Raw genomic sequence first — 17,800 nt, forward strand, 5'->3', positions numbered from 1 at the left:
CGCGCAACGCGACTGATTTGAAGTGAGTTTCTTTAAATCATACGTCGATAGATATATAATAATATACATATTATCACTTGTCAAACCAATGTCGTTGATACCTCGCGTTTTTAACAGCTGACAACCCTAGTTTGCGACCACTTTTTCTCAGGAAACCGTATCTCATCATATTAAGAAAAAATGAGCTTGAATTTGAAATAAAAAACATGCATATACGTATTGCATGAATGTATAGCAGCGTATTTTATTTAAAAAATAAATGAACGAAATATAATATTTGTCAAAAACTAATTACTATTAATTGAATAAAAAATAATTTTTGAATGGCAACCTATTATCAATATATTCTACTAATTTTAAATGTATTTACAAATGTGACTTTGATGAACTGTGATCCTGCAATGGGATCTTTTACCATACATATTTCGAAGAATTACTAAGAATGAAATTATAGATGAAGTCGATGCATTCTTAATTGAAAAATCGTAAAAGCGATTTTGAAAATGTTTATTGTGCCGTCATTAAAATCGTATAGTAGTAAAGTATATTAAAGGATTTACAATAGTAAATTTGTCGAGAATAATAGACCTATGGTTAAACTAAAATCACAGACAATAAAGATAAAGATGAATAATAAAACCTTTGTAATCTCTCCAGGCAGAAATATCGTAAATATTTTCAATTGAAAGTGCCTAGCCTTTAAACGAATAACAGAGTAAGGTTCAGGTAAGTTTGATAAAATATGCAAATAATTCCCCGAAGTGTTAAAAAAATGCAAAAAATTGCATATTATCCACCCTTTAATTATTATGCGCTTTTCATATCTTGTTAACTTTTCTACATAACAAAATTTTTATCTTATTCATTCCTTTCATATGGTACTATTTTTGATATTATTACTATTTGACTAGATTAGAACGTTTCACAAGGGGCTTGCAGTTTTTCGCTGATAAGACTTTTTGTTTTATCTGTACCATCCCCATAACTTTTAATAGTCTTATGCTCTATCTTTTTTTTTAGGCATCCGACTTAAAACATTTTTTAATTGAGTTCAGTTCAGAATTTGATAATTTATATGAAGTGATACCAATCTAAAAAATCTGGTTTGTGATACTTCAACTGTTTGTCAACAAGATTTTAACAAAATCCTCTATGTTCAAAAAGTTAACACATAAATACAATATATTCGCCATTTTTTTATTTTTATAACAACTGTAGGGCAAATGTATAGCAGTAAAAACATTTTTGGTCGTAACAATCCATTAATACCAATTTTTTTTTTCTTATAGATAGCCTCTAGACCTGGAGCACACAAGCTACGATGTCTCTTCAGGGTAGCCTTCGTTCCAGCTTCAGCAGCAGCCTTGGCACAAAAAGATCTTCACGCGTTAGACTATCTATACACACAGTGCTGCAATGACGTCATTCAAGAGCGTTTTGCCCCAGAGCTTCAATATGATACGGCCCTTAGGTTGGCTGCTCTGCATATCTATCAACATGCACTAGCTCACAATGTGCAAGCTTCTAAGCTGACAGTCAAAACGGTTGAGTAAGTAAATAAATATACAAACAAGTTACAATACAAATGTAATATAATAGTACCTACAAATATTATATTTACTAGTGTATACTCCCTATTTTCATTTATGGTTTACAAGTCTGAACAAATGCAAACAATAATATTAATAAATTCTCAAATGTTAATAAAAAATAAATCCTGCATTTAACAGTCAAAGAGTCACGAGCAGGAAAATAGATTAGGAAAATGACAAAAGTGGGAGAGTAGTAAATGGTAAATATTCGACAAAATAATAAGATATATAATAAGGAGATGATTTATCGGAGGGTATCACATAAAATCAAGTGGTGGATGTTGAAACATGAGTAAGAAGGTCTATTCAGGGCAAGAATAGAAGAAAAAATGTGTTGGAACATGAGAAGAACTCCTAATACAATTTGAAGGAAGATGGCCAGTATCATTAGAGATACTGCTATTGAAATATTTGGAAAAACGTCAGGAAAGAAATTTGAGAATAAAGAGACCTGGTAATGGTCCAACGAAGTGTCAAGAAAATAGGTCGGACACAGATCTACCACCATTCCAAAATCGAATAGTGGAGACAAGCTCTTGAGCAAAAAGTTTAAGACTTTAAGAAAAAACAGAGTATTTGGAATGTCGATTTAAAGATAAAAGTTAGTACAAATATAATAATATCTTTGGATGGTGAAATAATTGTGAAAAGTAATAGTGTTAAGTACATAGGATTAGTGTTACAGAGTAATAAGATACATACAGAGATTCATGCAGTAGAATTAGGATTGGATGCATGAAGTGGAAGGAAGCGAGAGGTGTATGGCAGAAAAATTCCAATGAAGCTGAGAGAAAAATTTTATAAAACAGCCATAAGACCAGCTATGATGTACGGAAATGAATGTAACGCAGTTAAAATTGAAAGAGGAACAACAAATGCATATGATAGAAATGAGTATGCTAAGATGGATGAATGGATAATGGATGAATGAATACGCCCAATCCTAACATATGGTTCAGAGACTTGGACTCTCACAAAAATAATGAAAACATGTTAGGATGTTTCGAACGAAAAGTACTAAGGCGAATTTATGGAGCAGTGAATGACAATGGAGTGTGGACAAGACGATACAACTTCGAACTTTATAGAATATACCAGAAACCTGATATCGTAAAACATATTAAGATAGGGCGTCTGAGGTGGATAGGGAATGTAATGCGGATGGAACAAAATGACCCAACTAAAAAAAACGGTCCTTGATAGACTCATTGGTCAGAAAGAAAAGGACGACCTAGAACAAGGTTCCTTGATAACAAAGATGAAGACATGAGAAATATAATTGGAATACGTGCTTGAAGGAGAAAGGCGATGGATAGGGACGACTGGAGAGAAATTCTTGAGGAGGCTAGTACCCACGTAGGGTTCTAAAGCCAGAATGATGATGATGATGAAGATGGATGAATGGAGTGACAAAAAAGGATATAATTAGGAATAAGTATATTAGGGGTGGCACCAATTGTTGTCAAGATGAGAAAGTATAGATTAAGATGGTTTAATCATGTTCAACGTAGATATGTTAATCACCAAATACGAAAAATTGCTGATATGCAGGTTTCTGGAAGGGGTAGGAGAAGAAGACAAAAAAGACCTGGGGAGACACTTCGGCAACATATGTCGGTAAAGGGGGATTGATATTGCTATACCCAAGAAGGAATCTTATGGAAAAACATAATTAGAGAGGTAGACCCGCATAGGAATAAAGGCAAAAATAATGATGACGATGTTAATCTTAAAGTTTGCTTACCAGATACTCCAAATAGCGCTTGATCTGGCTCATGAATATGATCAATATTTTTATTCTCCGTTTGTCCAATTTCCCCACTTTCTCGTCTTGTGTCATTTATGTCTATAGTGGGGTATTTATTTCTCATATGTTTTTGTAAATTTGTAACACTTCCATTTTTGTAAGAACAAATGTTTCTACAAATATTACATTTAGCTTTTTCATTGGAAATTGTATCGAAATGTATCCAAGCAGCAATTCTTTTTTGAAAATTCGTTTTAGTATTATATAATTTAAAAAAACTCGAAACAAATTATATAAGACCAATAATCAAATGCAAAACGAAGCCTCTCAGTCAGTTATTAACTCCCATCCACTTAAAGCCAACAAATATTTTAAACTAACAAAGTAAAATATTAGATTCTTTGTCTGGACCATCGTTCTGCCTATAATTGGTTTCAAATGAGTGTAGAGTAATAAATCATGAAGTGTCATAAAATTTGCCTGAATTTCGGTGTCGTCATGGGCGTAGGCAAATGGACGGATGTCAACTTCGTCGTCAAAAATTGATGTACCTCAAAATATCATATTTTGGATATTTTGTGATAACCAATTTTATTTAATTTTTCGATTAACTTATTCTTCAAACTCGTATTCCATTATATGGTCATTAAAGCTAATTACATTTTTATTTATAAAAACAAATTCACTTCCTTACTGAACGAATAAAAGCATTAGAAGAAACTGATAAGGGTATGACGCACCTCCTAATATTACTAAGAACTAAAATAAATCAACATGAAGACTAATAACGCGTAATGAGGTTTTACTTACACTTTCATTATAATCCCTCTTTTATTTTATTATTATCATTCGACATTCGACATTCGAGTTAGTAATTGTTACTACACCAATTAAACGTACAGTAATATTGTGATATAGAAATAGTGAAAAAGTTATAAAATGGCGACATTTACTCCAAAGAAAAGAGGTGTAGAAAATTCTCCGCTATCTGTTAGTGAAAAAGTTATAATTTTAAATGTATATGATTGCATAAAACACGATCACCCTAGTTTGTCTGTGCAAGAAAGTGTTGAGCGATGTGCCCGAATGACTGGAATTGGACAGTCCACGACTTTTAAATTATTGCGAGAAAGAAAGATATCAGGCCAGTTAAGTCCATGCAAGAGAAAATCAGGAAGACCAATAAAAATCTTAGGTGAAGACACCAAACGTGACATTCGAAGAAAAGTTCATTCGTTTTATTTTAAAAAGGAAATACCCACCCTTGACAAAATACTAATGGAGATAAGCCAAGATAACGATATTCCTTTGATATCCAGAAAACTTTTATGGAAAACTTTAAAAAGTATGAATTTTTCCTGGGAAAAGCACAATCGAAAGGCACTATTACTGGAAAGTGATGAAATCATTTGCTGGAGACGAAAATATTTGAGAACTATAAAACAGTACCGCAGAGAGCACAAGAAAATTTTTTATCTTGATGAGACGTGGATAAACGAAGGTTATATAGTCCAAAAAATGTGGCAAGATAAAAATGTAACAAGTGCTCGCCAAGCTTTCATAGAAGGCCTTTCGACGGGTATTAAAGTGCCTTCGGGAAAAGGGAAGAGGCTTATAATTGCTCACATTGGAAGCGAAGAAGGATTTTTAAAAGAAGGTTTGTTAAGCTTTGAGTCGTGTCGGACGGGAGATTATCATGAGGACATGAATTCGGATGTCTTCGAAGACTACTTCGGGGAAATGTTAAAATTTCTTCCAGCTGATTCGGTCGTGGTTATGGATAATGCAAGCTACCATTCAAGGCGCATAGAGAAGGTACCAACTTCAGCTTGGAGAAAGCAAGAAATTATTAACTGGCTGTCAAATAAAGGTATTCAGTTTGAGACGAATTCAATAAAGAAGGAACTACTAGCTGTAGTAAAACAACATAAATCTCGCTTCATAAAATATGCCGTAGAAGATGTAGCAGAAAAGTATAAAGTAACTGTGCTACGCCTACCGCCATATCATTGCGAATTAAATCCCATAGAACTTATATGGGCACAAGTTAAAGGATATGTTGCAAGGCACAATACCACATTTAAAATGAAAGATGTCAAGGTATTGTTTGATCAAGCCATTATGGAAATCACATCAGAAAACTGGCAAAAAGCAATCCAGCATGTTTTAAAAGAGGAAGATAAAATGTGGGAACTGGACAACTTGGTCAATCAGGTGGTTGACCCTATAATTATAACACCAGGGGATGATGACAGTTCTTCGGATGAAGACTATAGTGATGTAGAATTGTAATAACGTATCCAGTAAAGTTTTTGTAGTTTTTGTGAATAAATTGATTTAAACTCCCCACAAGTGTTTCAATATGTAAAGTTCATTCGTGTGTGTTTGTGAGTATTTCCCGATTTCGGTTCGTATATATTTTATTGTTACATTTTATATTTTTTTAATAACACTGTTCTGCTGTATTACATTTTTATTTCCTTTAATATGATTTTTAAGAATGCATATTCTTTTGTCAATTAACCCACTAGCGCGCCTCTGGCTCAGTGTTTATCTGTCGATAACAATGGACTAATCCCTTAAAACAGGGTGATACCTACCTGCTCTTTATGAAACGACAGAATTTTGCAATGCGGACGGAATTTGTTGACGGATTATTGACGGATTACCCTGTAGCGCTTTTGAATACTTCATGAGATTTTATTACTCTACACTCATTAGAAATAGATTATAGATCCTTTCACTTATAATTAAAAAACAGTAAGTTTCTTTTTATTACAGTTGCAAGTAATAAATAGTGTCAATATCAAAGAAACCGCCACCTATTTCGGCAGGCGTCTTTAGTCTTTACATAGATGTAACACCATCGTTGGTCTTTACATTACACTGCATCGCCGGCGCCGTCTCGGTTTATCTTTCGAAGGCCTGATTACTGACATGCCCGTTGACAAAGAATTGGTTTTGTTTTGAGTGACGGACATCCGGGTATTTCGCTTAGTTTACTATATAGTTTGGTTATCTTTATAGTGCTACCAGAGATCTAAGAGAGTCATTAATATTTATTATCGATAAGTGTCTACCGCAAGGCAGCGGGGGATCGCCTCTGGAAAGGATCGTATAACGTAAGTACAATTCAAAAAGTACTTACATTTAAACAAAAATACAATTCAGTTTCACTATGTGAATATAACGTAAATATTTTTAAATTTAGTTGATAACGGTATAAAACCAGCTTTTAGACACACCTCAATTTTGAAAATAATTTTATCTCGTGTTCTTTTTGTACTCTATTTAGAAATGATAAAGTTTTGTAAATATGTAGTGTATGTAAATATTTTTGCAACAATTATAACTTTAGTAGACAATGATCCGGTTTTTAAACGCACCTACCAATCGAATAATTAATGCAAATCGAAAATAAAAGTACCATTCTGTCCAGAGGCGATCCCCCGCTGCCTTGCGGTAGGTAGACACTTATCGATAATAAATATTAATGACTCTTTTAGATCTCTGGTAGGACTATACCAAAAGTAACAAATATTTCTAACAATAAGGAATCGGTACTTTGGGTATTGGACAAATACACGTTACTTTGTAACGAGTAGGTACTTTTTTTACATCATTAGCCTATAGGAGAGGAAAGGAAGATCTCAGATGAAATAGATTAACGTTTTTGAAAAATATCATCAGAGACGATGGATGATATCAACACTGAATAATGATCAGAAGAAGACCCAGGAAAAAGCAAAAGACCCACACGAAAGATTTTGAGTTAAAAGTGTCGTCCTAATTGTCCAAAAGAAATCCTAGTCGGTCTTTAAAAAAAATTCTGATAATACTCTTGTCAATTTTCTAAAGTTACTAGGCTGATTTTTTTTGTAAATTCTTAAAGACTTTAGAGTTCTCCATGCTTCACTTCTTCAATCCTAAGTGTATTTTGATCTATTTGTCTGCACACACTACTAGCTATCTACTGTGTCCTTTTATTAACTGTAACAAATTTTTCAATATCTTTATTTTACCAATCTTTTGTATTCTTACGACGTTGTTATTTTTATTCTAAGGCGTCCGCTGCAGCTTTTCTTATACCTACATTGTACGATATCACTGTGCATACGTTTTAGTCCGATGAATTAGTTACAATTGGAAAAAATAAGTTGCTTTGGCTAAAAGATCGTCAGTTTCACATTCTGCGCCTATAAAACTGTGGCATCTGGCAATTTTAACTGGGAAGCCTGTCTAGTCATAATTTAATCAATTATTGATTTTCTCGTGAAAGTAGAGTCCGTGTATATTTGTGAATTTGTTTATGTTTGTATAAACCACTCTGATCATGTTGTACTGTTTATGATAATCATTAAAATGAGTCTGCTAATAACTGGAAGAAGGATTTTTTAGTAAAACGTTTATTGTTTTAACATTTGAAATGCGATAGCAGGAAATACATTTTCAAGTTTCAGCATTTTTCCAAAGATTATTTTTGGTGTTGCCTTTATACTGTTTTTGGGAGCATTCATGCCGACATAATTTACTTCTTTTACAGGCCGTACTTTTTGTTCCACGCAAGACATTAGTTACAAAGAGTAGACACGCAAGTTAAAAAAAACCTTTTACAGTCTTTTCTAACCCACACTTTATTCTATGTCTTCTATTATGTATTTAATTCCTACTATATTCTACTTATATGTGTAACATAAATTATTATTATTAAATTATTTAATTACTTTTATTTTTAAGGAGAGAATTTGGCTTGGAACGTTTTATTCCAGCCTCACTTCTGGAAAATATCAAAAGGAAGGAGATCCGAAAGTTGATCGGCCATTTTCTAAAACTCCACTCTAGCATGGCCGGCATGGGTAAACAACTGACAGCTCTTCAAGCCAAGCTGCACTACCTAGACATTGTGAGTCAATTACCGAGTTACGGTGCCAAATGCTTTTCAGCGGGTCCTAGGGGAGATACCCTAGAAAGGGTGATATTGGTTAGTCCGAAGTTTGGGATTAGCCAGATCACTGGCACGAGGAAATCCGTGGTAAGAATAATTTTAAATTAAAAAGAAAACTACTTAGTGATAGAAAATATATTAAAAATATATACCGGTTTATAAGCATGACAGAAATGTCAAAATAAGCGCTAGTATAAGCACAAAATAAGCGTGGTTATATAAATTGCTGTGGCATATATGTCAACATCAGTATAAGTTTGAATAATTATAATGATAATTAATAATTATAATAATAATTTTTTAGTTGGTAAACATTAGAAAAAAAGTTAATTGTGTACCTAATAGAAGTAATGGATTTTTTAAAGAGCTATGAGTCATATCGATGCCGAACACAAGATTATGTCTGAAATAAGTTGTACCGTTCGTGGTAAAAGTTTCAGCTGTTAAAGTTCTACTCAAAATCTTTTAATAGTGCAGTAAAACATGCTTCCTTTTTAATTAATTATTATAGATTTTAGTTTTAATTCTGAGTTTAGTGACTTTTATAGACAATAATTTTTGAAAATATTTTGTGCAGTGAAATAATTTGTTGGAAGGTAAGGTAATAAATTAAAATTTGATTTATAGTATTTCCGTAACTTTAATAATAAAAATGTTATAGATAATAGTATAATATAAAATAGTATAATATAAAACAATTATAGCTTTGCTGAATAAGTCTTTTTTTTAACTAATTTTAAATTTCTGTTGTTATAGCAAAGCCTGGAAACATGAGTAGTTCTAGGAAAGGTATTAATAGCCAAGGTAGATAAATTATATACAGTTTACAAGAATCATATAAAAATCTCCTGGTGAACGCCTTAAATCACCTCTAAAAACTATTAACACACCTTCAACTTCCAAAAGGTTCGTTAACGAGTTTGAAGGGGAAATAATTCGAAGAATGATTTATTCTTACACTGAAATCCACAAAAGAGTAAAGAGTTAAGAGTAGCTAAAAAAATAGGATTTAGATGGAGAAAAACTGTATATAACAAAAAAGACAATAATTGTCTTTTTACTGTATAATTATTATAATATAAAATTAAAAAGAATTGAATATTTAAGAAAACTTAAAAACTACAAAGACGGGGGACAGCCTATTATATTGTGATAAAACGAATCTTCAAGGTTCACATACCGTACCAAAAGTATGGGACGATTGTCAAAATAAATGTCTAAAATCACCTGTAGCTAAAGGTCAAAGGCTTATTATTGTTCATGCTAGGGGTGAAGCAAGGTTTCCACCTGGGGCACATACTATTTTTAAATCGGGGACAAATAGCGGAGACTACCACAACGAAATGAATAGCACCAATTTTATAAAATGGCTAAAAGAAAAATTCATTCCTATGCTCCGAACAGAAAGCGTATTGGTAATAGACAATGCTTCTCATCATAATATACTCCTAGAACCCATTTCAAATTTTTCCTGGAAGAAAGATGCACGGTTAAAGTGGCTTACTGAAAGAAATATTTTTCATCCCGCAAAAGCAACTAAGGCCGAATTATTTACAATTATAAAAATACACAAGCCACTTTGTAAAATATATTTAATTGATAAAATTGTAGCGAAACATGATACGTAGGCAGTCCAATAAGTACTTAGCCTCACCGCCCGATGGTGCCACTATCTCAAGAGAAATCTACTATCGTGTAATACATTTTCGTAGACGGCTAATGTCAAAATTTTAGCCGAATTGGACTCGTAGTTTTGTTTTGACCGCGTGTGAAGGGTGTGTCCGCAGATTTTAGAAAAATGGAAAAAGAGCAATATCAGTCGGTGATTTGATTTTTCTTTTTGCAAGTAAAATCGAGCAGCGAAACCAAAGAGCACATGGATGCTGTGTACGGTGACTCTTCTCCTTCGATGGCAACCCTCAAAAAATGGTTTAACGAGTTTCAACGTGGTCGCACGTCGGTTTTTGATGAGCCACGGCCAGGTGCCACGAAATCGGCTACCACGGAGGATAACGTGACAAAAGTCCACGATCTCATATTGCCAGATCGGCTACTGAAGATACGCGAGATAGTTGAGACAGTACGAATCTCAAAAGACCGAGCATGTCATATCCTGCGTGAAATTTTGGGCATGAGAAACTTGTCTATGATACCACTTCAGAGCAGTGTTTGACGTTATTTAAGCGTAATCCGAAGGAATATTTTGTGCAGTTTTCTAGGTCGTTTCGTAACCATTGATAAAACATGAATCCATTGGTACATATCAGGGACCATGAAACAGTCGGAGCAGTGGCGGCACCCGGCGAACGAGCTCCAAAGGAGGTGAAGACGGTCCTGTTGGCCAGAAAGATGATGGCCACCATTTTCTGAAGTTCACAAGTGGTGATCTACGTTGACTACTTGGAGAATGGCAAGACAGTCACAGTCCTTAACTATTCTGAATTATTTGGCCGATTTGACGTCGGATTGCAGAAAAAGCGACTCTAGCGAAGAAAAATGTGCGCTCATACCTCCGTCGTCGTCATAGTGAAATTGGTCGAATTAGGCTACGAACTGTTGCCCCATCTACCGTATTCTGTAGATTAGGCACCGTGTGACTTCTTTTTGTTTCCAAACTTAAAAAAGACACTCGCCAGGCAGAGATTTAAGTCGAAACAGGAGGTCATCGCCGCCACAGAAGCCTACTTTGCAGACCTGCAGAAAACGTATTTTTTAGACGAGTTAAAGAAGTTGGAGCATAGCTAAGTCAAGTGTAATGAGCTGAAAGTGGACTATGTTGAGAAATAAATCGCCACTTTTCCAAAATTTTCGTTTTTCTTTTGTAGGCTAAGTACTCATTGTACCGCCCTAGTATATTTCGTTGCGTCTACCACCTTATTATCCGGAGCTAAATTCTATTCAAAACAGATAAACATTAGTAAAAAACGAAGTTGACGTCTTCAATATAACTTTTAAATTGGATGAAGCATGGAAATTAACCAAAAAAACTTAGGAGAGGATACAAGTGACAGTGATTGGGTGTCAATCCACTTTAGTAGATAAAATTAATCTTTTTTTTACCAAAAATGAAATATTCATATAAAATATAAAAATTTATATAGCTCTTAATAAATGTTTATAGCAGATTTAATATTAATTTAACTGAGTCCTAGACTCCTAAATGATTTTTAATTGCCTTAATTTTTTTCTTGTGTACCTACAAGCTATCTCGAGCTAATTTTACATTGTCATTAAAATATTGTAATATGCTAATTTGCTGGTAATGGGGGTATTAGATTTTAATATTTAAGAAATTAGTAAACATTAAGATTTATAATTAACCATAAGTTTACCTATATTTATTAGGAATAATAAATTTGTAATTTTATATTTGATGTCTTTGCCTATAAATGTGTCGGACTTTATCAGTTTTCACTTATGCCTTCCAGTGCATCGTTCCAGTTGTCAGTTAGATCTAGGCAACTATTTACAAGGTCATAGCTCTTTAGAAAATCCATTTCCTCTACCTATATTATATTTTACAACAATGTTTCATGATTCCTGAGATTTACATGAGGGTCATGCCCATGAGGTTTACACAAAGAATGGTATTTAAAGTCCGGGCTTCAGTCTGGTAGAGGTATTTTGGTCGGGGTTCGACAGGGTTAGACTACGAGTAAGATGGAGAAAAAAACACAAAAGAGAAAAGAATTTTGTTCACCACCCTATTTTTAAAAGGAATAGGGAAATCTAGTAAATAAGAGAATAGGCAGAAAATAAGATAACAACGATAAAGGGAAAGATACGAAGTGACGAAAACGGAAAGAAAAAAAGACAAAAACAATATTAGAAAGATACAGATGGTTATAATATACGAGTACAATACACATATGCAGATAAATTAATAAAGTTACACAATAAATCATACCTGAAAGAGACAATGTCAATTATAGTAAAACAAATAATCACTTCTTATGTGTTGAAATAACAGAATAAACATATTCAAGATTTAAAAGAATAAACCTTTGCTCTAACAGTGTTATATTGATAATGAAAATATACTATCCTCAAGAGATTGAAAAGAAATTATGGAAATGAATTAACTAAATCGTTATTTTAAAAATTATTCTAAAAGATACAAATTACTAAGTTAATGAGTTTAAAAATTATTCTACCTTGAGGACATATAATAATATTTAGTGATCACCATATTTTTTTTTAAAACTAAACACTATTTGTATTTTAATACAGGTAAGCCAAACAAATAAATATATACATATAAATTAAGCGGCAATAATTTGACCGTACTTATAATAAAAATAGTCCTTTGTCACAAAGAAAAATAAAATATTGCAATGTTGTAAATCACTTACAACAGGATTTAGTGTCTCTGCTTACAAAACTGGGCTTTTGGGTCAAATATAACAAACGAATATAGTAACAAACTGTACTAACAGGTTTACAGTGGCACGAGTCTGAGGGGTATATCCTCAGGTAGGGAAGCTGTAGTTATTGCGAACTAGCGCCAATAAACAATTCGCCGATTGTGGCAACAGGAACACGAACAGTGTCATAGGTAATGCAGCGCAGGATGATATCTATGTATCCAACGAGCGACATAGAGTTATATAACAAGCTGCAGGATGGAAGGTAGAAGATACGGAATACGAGGTACGATGGCAAACAGAAGTGATATCCAAGTCTATAATTATTTAAAAAAAATCGAAATTAGTGGGACAGTTACAAGACATGATCTGAATAAACAACTTACCGCTAGGATAACCTGCTTAACTCAAATGCTGATACAGAAATAAAGTAATACTTTTCGAAATTCGTATGTGAGCTTAAATTTTCTGTAAAGAGAGGATTTTTTTTGGCTCATGCGAGATTAGCCCTAATTATATTTTAGGATTATATTCTCGGAGATTTTAGAAAGCGAGAAAATTATATCTGTTTTTAGAAGTGAAGGGTTAGTGGATAGACAAAACACACAAGTTATTGACTTGTTTCTCAGAAGCGCAAGGATCATTAGAGAACCATGACTTACCCTCGATATGCCAATTAGAAAGCGTAGTATAACTCTTGTAAGGATTTGTTAGCCATGGGCGTAGCTAAAAGAAATTTGTGAGGGGAAAAATTTGGAAGAATTTACGAGATAATTGAACATGATTTACGTATAATATGGTAAAATTAATAAAATCCTGGTAAAATACTTACCTTGCTCCTCACTAATGTCTAAAATTTTCCGAGAATGACTGTTCAGAAAGTGAAATTTCAGGCTCTAACATGTTATCTACAATAGTATCATATTCTGAGTCTTTTGCATTTCCTACAAATTTTGTAACAACTTGCTGAACGATATCCATGCTTCTTTCTCATTTATGGTCAGTGTGAATTGAAAGTTAATGCTGAACATCATTTTTTTAATGTCGGGTCGTACAAAAACGCCTTCTTTAAGTTTAGCTTCTGAAAGGTTTGGGAACTTTCCACAGATATACTTAAAACAAGGGCCATCTTTAGGCAATGCCTTTACATTTAGGCCAAAATTGTTTCCTGAGGCCAGACTTTATATGTAGAAATGTTAGGAGAATGTTTTCAGGATCTACAAGGTTTTTGTGGAGAATATTCATCTCGCCAGATTTTAAAGACTATAGACCAGTTTTTTCTGCAACAATGTCTATTCTTAGTTGTACTGTCCCATTCACACAAGAAACATGAAAATTTCCTTGTTGACCAAGAAGCATGCATGTTACTTTTAAATTGCCACATATCATACAACTCTGAGCAGAACAACAAATTATATTGAACACTACTTCTAAGTTTTTATAGATCTCTTTTATATCAACAGAATGATCAACAGGTATTAATACATAAGTGCTACCCATGTGGAATAAAACAGCTTTTAAACTAGCTTGGGATGATCGATCAACAATCAATCAATAAACAATTTCCAGTCTTCTTTTTTTATTAAACACCAAAGTTTCCCAGACCTGGAATGTCTGAGCAGTACACTAAATCAATTTATTCAAACAATGTTGAAAACTGCTGCTTTCTCTTCCTATACACATATATGCTGGTCCCAACAACCAACACGTTCTTTTCTTTTAGTCTAGAACCAAGCTATTCAGCGTTTTCTTTTGTTAACCAAGTCTTTGATTTGTACATAAGAAATGAGTACATAAGGACATAAGAAAAGTTTTGACTGTATATAAGAAATACTTCAGTTTGAACAGAATTCAAATCATTTGGAGGTTCTATCATCGGCAAATCTATATAGCGCCCTACTGGTCGGATGGCGGACATTAGGTTAGGGTAGCTTATTACCTTCTTGTTTTTCGACTCTTTGCCAGTTATATCAATACTGCAAAAGTAGCAATTATCAGTGTGATTTCTAGGCTCGCTTCATACCATAGGAATAGCAAATGTAAAGGCTTGTTTCTCCTTTTGGAAATTTCCTAAGATCTTTAACACAAAGTCTTTAACACTTTTCCGCAAAGTTTGTAATGTTTCTTTGGTTCATTTGATAACAAACTCATCACAAATATATGAAAAAAACTGTGAGCAGAGTTCTTACAACCACGATTAGATATTTTACTGATCACATGTAGTAGAAACCAGAAAGTGAGGTTAGGTTGACAGTAAACAAAACACCAGCTGTGAATAGATAGTAAATGTGTTTCAGCAGTGTTGTCAACTCTTCTACATCCAGTACAAGTTATTTTACAATTCCATTTGAACTATAGAAAAGTTGTTAAATTCTTTAAAAAATCACAAAAATTAACTAATTCAAGTGTAAATATAAAGATGTAGGTGATATAGCTTATTAAATGTCATATTTCGGTTTAGCACCCTAAAAAATATAAGTAACTGTGATGGTAATTATTTGGATTGTAACAGGTTTTTAGTTATTGGTATATTACTCTAGCCTTCATCATCCAGTTCTATTTATATCAATCTTTTGTAGGTTTTGTGGTCAGTCGCTTTCAAAAATATTTTTTTATTATTTATAAATTCATTTACCATTGAAAATTAGCCTTTAATATGTTCAGCTACTCCATGTGCAACACACTTCATCTATGTCCCCCGTACCATGTCCATTACTGAATATTGGCTATCATAATTTTATTCATCTTAGCTCTGAAGAGTGGTCTCGAAGACTGATTAAACCACTTACATAGGTTACGAAGATATGATGTTTTTCTTCAACCAGGGCCTTCTTTCCACATATTTTGCCCTGAATAATGAAAATGGAGAACTTCATATCGTTCTGGATGTCGCATGGCATGAGCAAAATACTTAAATATTCTTATTTTTTTTTTGTTTTCATTACTTCGAGTCACTTGTTTAGATATCACTTGTAGTATTCTTTGATACACCAACACTTCTAAAGCTTAAAGTTTATTTAATAGAGATTTAGTAAGCGTCCAGCTTTCAACTCCACACAATAATGTCAAGAAGATTTAACATTTGACAAGTTTTATTTTATTGACAGGTAATTATTAATACTTCCCCCACATAATACTTTCTTCATTTGGTAGAGCACTGTTCTTTTCTTTTAATGCACATTTTTATCTCTTTGCTCATATCCCAATTGTAATTTATATTTGAACCGAGATAAGTGATCCTCGCGGTTTTTTTTTATTTCGATACCATCCCTATATTTTTTTTATTTTTCGCGTGCCTACGTTTACCTTACCTGTCCGCTAAGCTACCAGTCATTCATGTTGTTTGAGATTTTTTTTACTTTGAAATTTGTTACTTATGTTAAAATTTTGCAGTGTTTATATTTTTATTAACCCATTAACGGCCTAGCAATGAAAAACAATATTTTTTTCGAATTTTTTTATTGAAACTAGTTAAAAATGACTCAACTAAGATATGTTTATGATTTTTTAACAAAAAAATTAACAATAACATCTAAAAATTAAGGGTGCGTGTACGCACCCTTGGCCAATACTGTTATACATAAAACATACTTATTATTTTGTATGAAACGATTCGAAACATTCGGGATGGAGATGAATTTTACATTTTTTGCATAAATATATAGAAGTATGAATTTTGCATAACCTACATTTCTTTCGTGCACTTGTATCGTGCTTTCTAATCAAATTACCAATATTGTCAAATCTTACATCGCCAGGCAAACTATCTTTGGAGGGACGTCCACAACCCAAGTGAGCAGCCACTTCTGTGTTCACTATTTCAGCACAACATTCAAATTTCATAAGTGATACTGCAGAATTGATCGAAATTGTAATTGTGACATTTTACTATCATTTGCAATATTGTAAATCTTCCAGCTATTTATGACTGTGCTATCAATAAGATTCAGAAATAGAGGCCACCACCATTTCTTCCCTCTTATTCTGATTCGGTAATTAGCAATGCCATTATCGTGCAAATCCACACCACCCATAAACATATTGTATTCGGCTACTACATTAGGCTGAGATACGAGAATATTTTTGTATCCTTTCTGACTGTATCATTCTGTTTGAACAAAAGAGGTAGTAATGTACAGGTATTTGTTATTACCGTAACAGCAGAATTATCACTCCACCTCACGAGTAAAACTTTAGATACAGTATCAAATGCAGACTCGAATGTTCTCCGTGTCCTCTTTTTGAACGTTTTGCTATTCTGTAATGAACACTTTGCAGTGCAGTTTTCTCTTATAGTACCTGTGTCAAAGAAGCCTAGATCCTGCAGTGTCGCAAAAAGGGCATAAGAAAAGAAATTGTCGAAAAAGACTCGATGCTCTTGGAGTTTGTCAACTACAGAAAGTAACTCTAAAACTACCTTCGTTCCCAAACTATTACCCGAATCAAAATTATTATGTTGTTTTCCTCCATATGGTATGAATTTGTATAAATAACTTGTATGTGAACAAAGACACCATAATTTAAATCCAAATCTTACAGGCTTTCCCCGACTGAACATCTTGCATGAATGACGTCCACAATATGGTATCATTTCCTCGTCTATTTAAAGGTTATGTTCGAATATACCAAATTGTAAAAATTTTATATTCATTATAAAAAAAGATAGGAGTAAATTTAGCAAACTTATTATTTTTATCTAATTGAGTATCATCAGACAAATGAATATTTTGTTTGATTGATCGAAATTTATTTCTAGACATGGTTTCCTCACAATGGCTACTTCCTTATCTTCATCTTTTGACCAATACATGTCACATTGTGGCAAAGTATGATAACCCGATAATATGCAGATACCGATAAAGCGTTTCAGTTCAGCTTCATTCATATCGAATTTGTGACGATTGTTTTGTGCTGCTTAAGTATTTGAAAAATGTATTACCTGGCTTGTGACTTCATCATCGAAAAATAATTAAAATATTTCGATGGGTGACTTTCCTCCATAGCTGGCTTTGATGTCCCATTTTGGTAAAATTTTGGATTTATTTTCTGCATTCTCTATATCTGAATCTTCTTCAAGACATGCAATTAATTCCTTAGTAGTTAAAGGTCGTGTTCGATATACATCTCCTGTGTACTCAAAGGCCCGAATGGT

The 17,800-nt window shown here is 33.2% G+C and overlaps 1 protein-coding gene across 3 annotated transcripts in view; it reads left to right on the forward strand.

Moving 5' to 3' along the window:
• Positions 1-17,800, forward strand: part of LOC140450695 (uncharacterized) — a 651,216-nt gene that overhangs the window by 615,083 nt on the left and 18,333 nt on the right. For all 3 annotated transcript variants that reach the window (XM_072544365.1, XM_072544373.1, XM_072544369.1), the window contains exons 7-8: positions 1,290-1,549; positions 8,077-8,371. In XM_072544365.1, coding sequence (XP_072400466.1) covers positions 1,290-1,549; positions 8,077-8,371 — 555 coding nt within the window. The remainder of the gene's footprint in view (positions 1-1,289; positions 1,550-8,076; positions 8,372-17,800) is intronic.

Source organism: Diabrotica undecimpunctata, chromosome 1 (assembly GCF_040954645.1).
Source record: "Diabrotica undecimpunctata isolate CICGRU chromosome 1, icDiaUnde3, whole genome shotgun sequence".
Classification (NCBI taxonomy): Eukaryota; Metazoa; Arthropoda; class Insecta; order Coleoptera; family Chrysomelidae; genus Diabrotica; species Diabrotica undecimpunctata.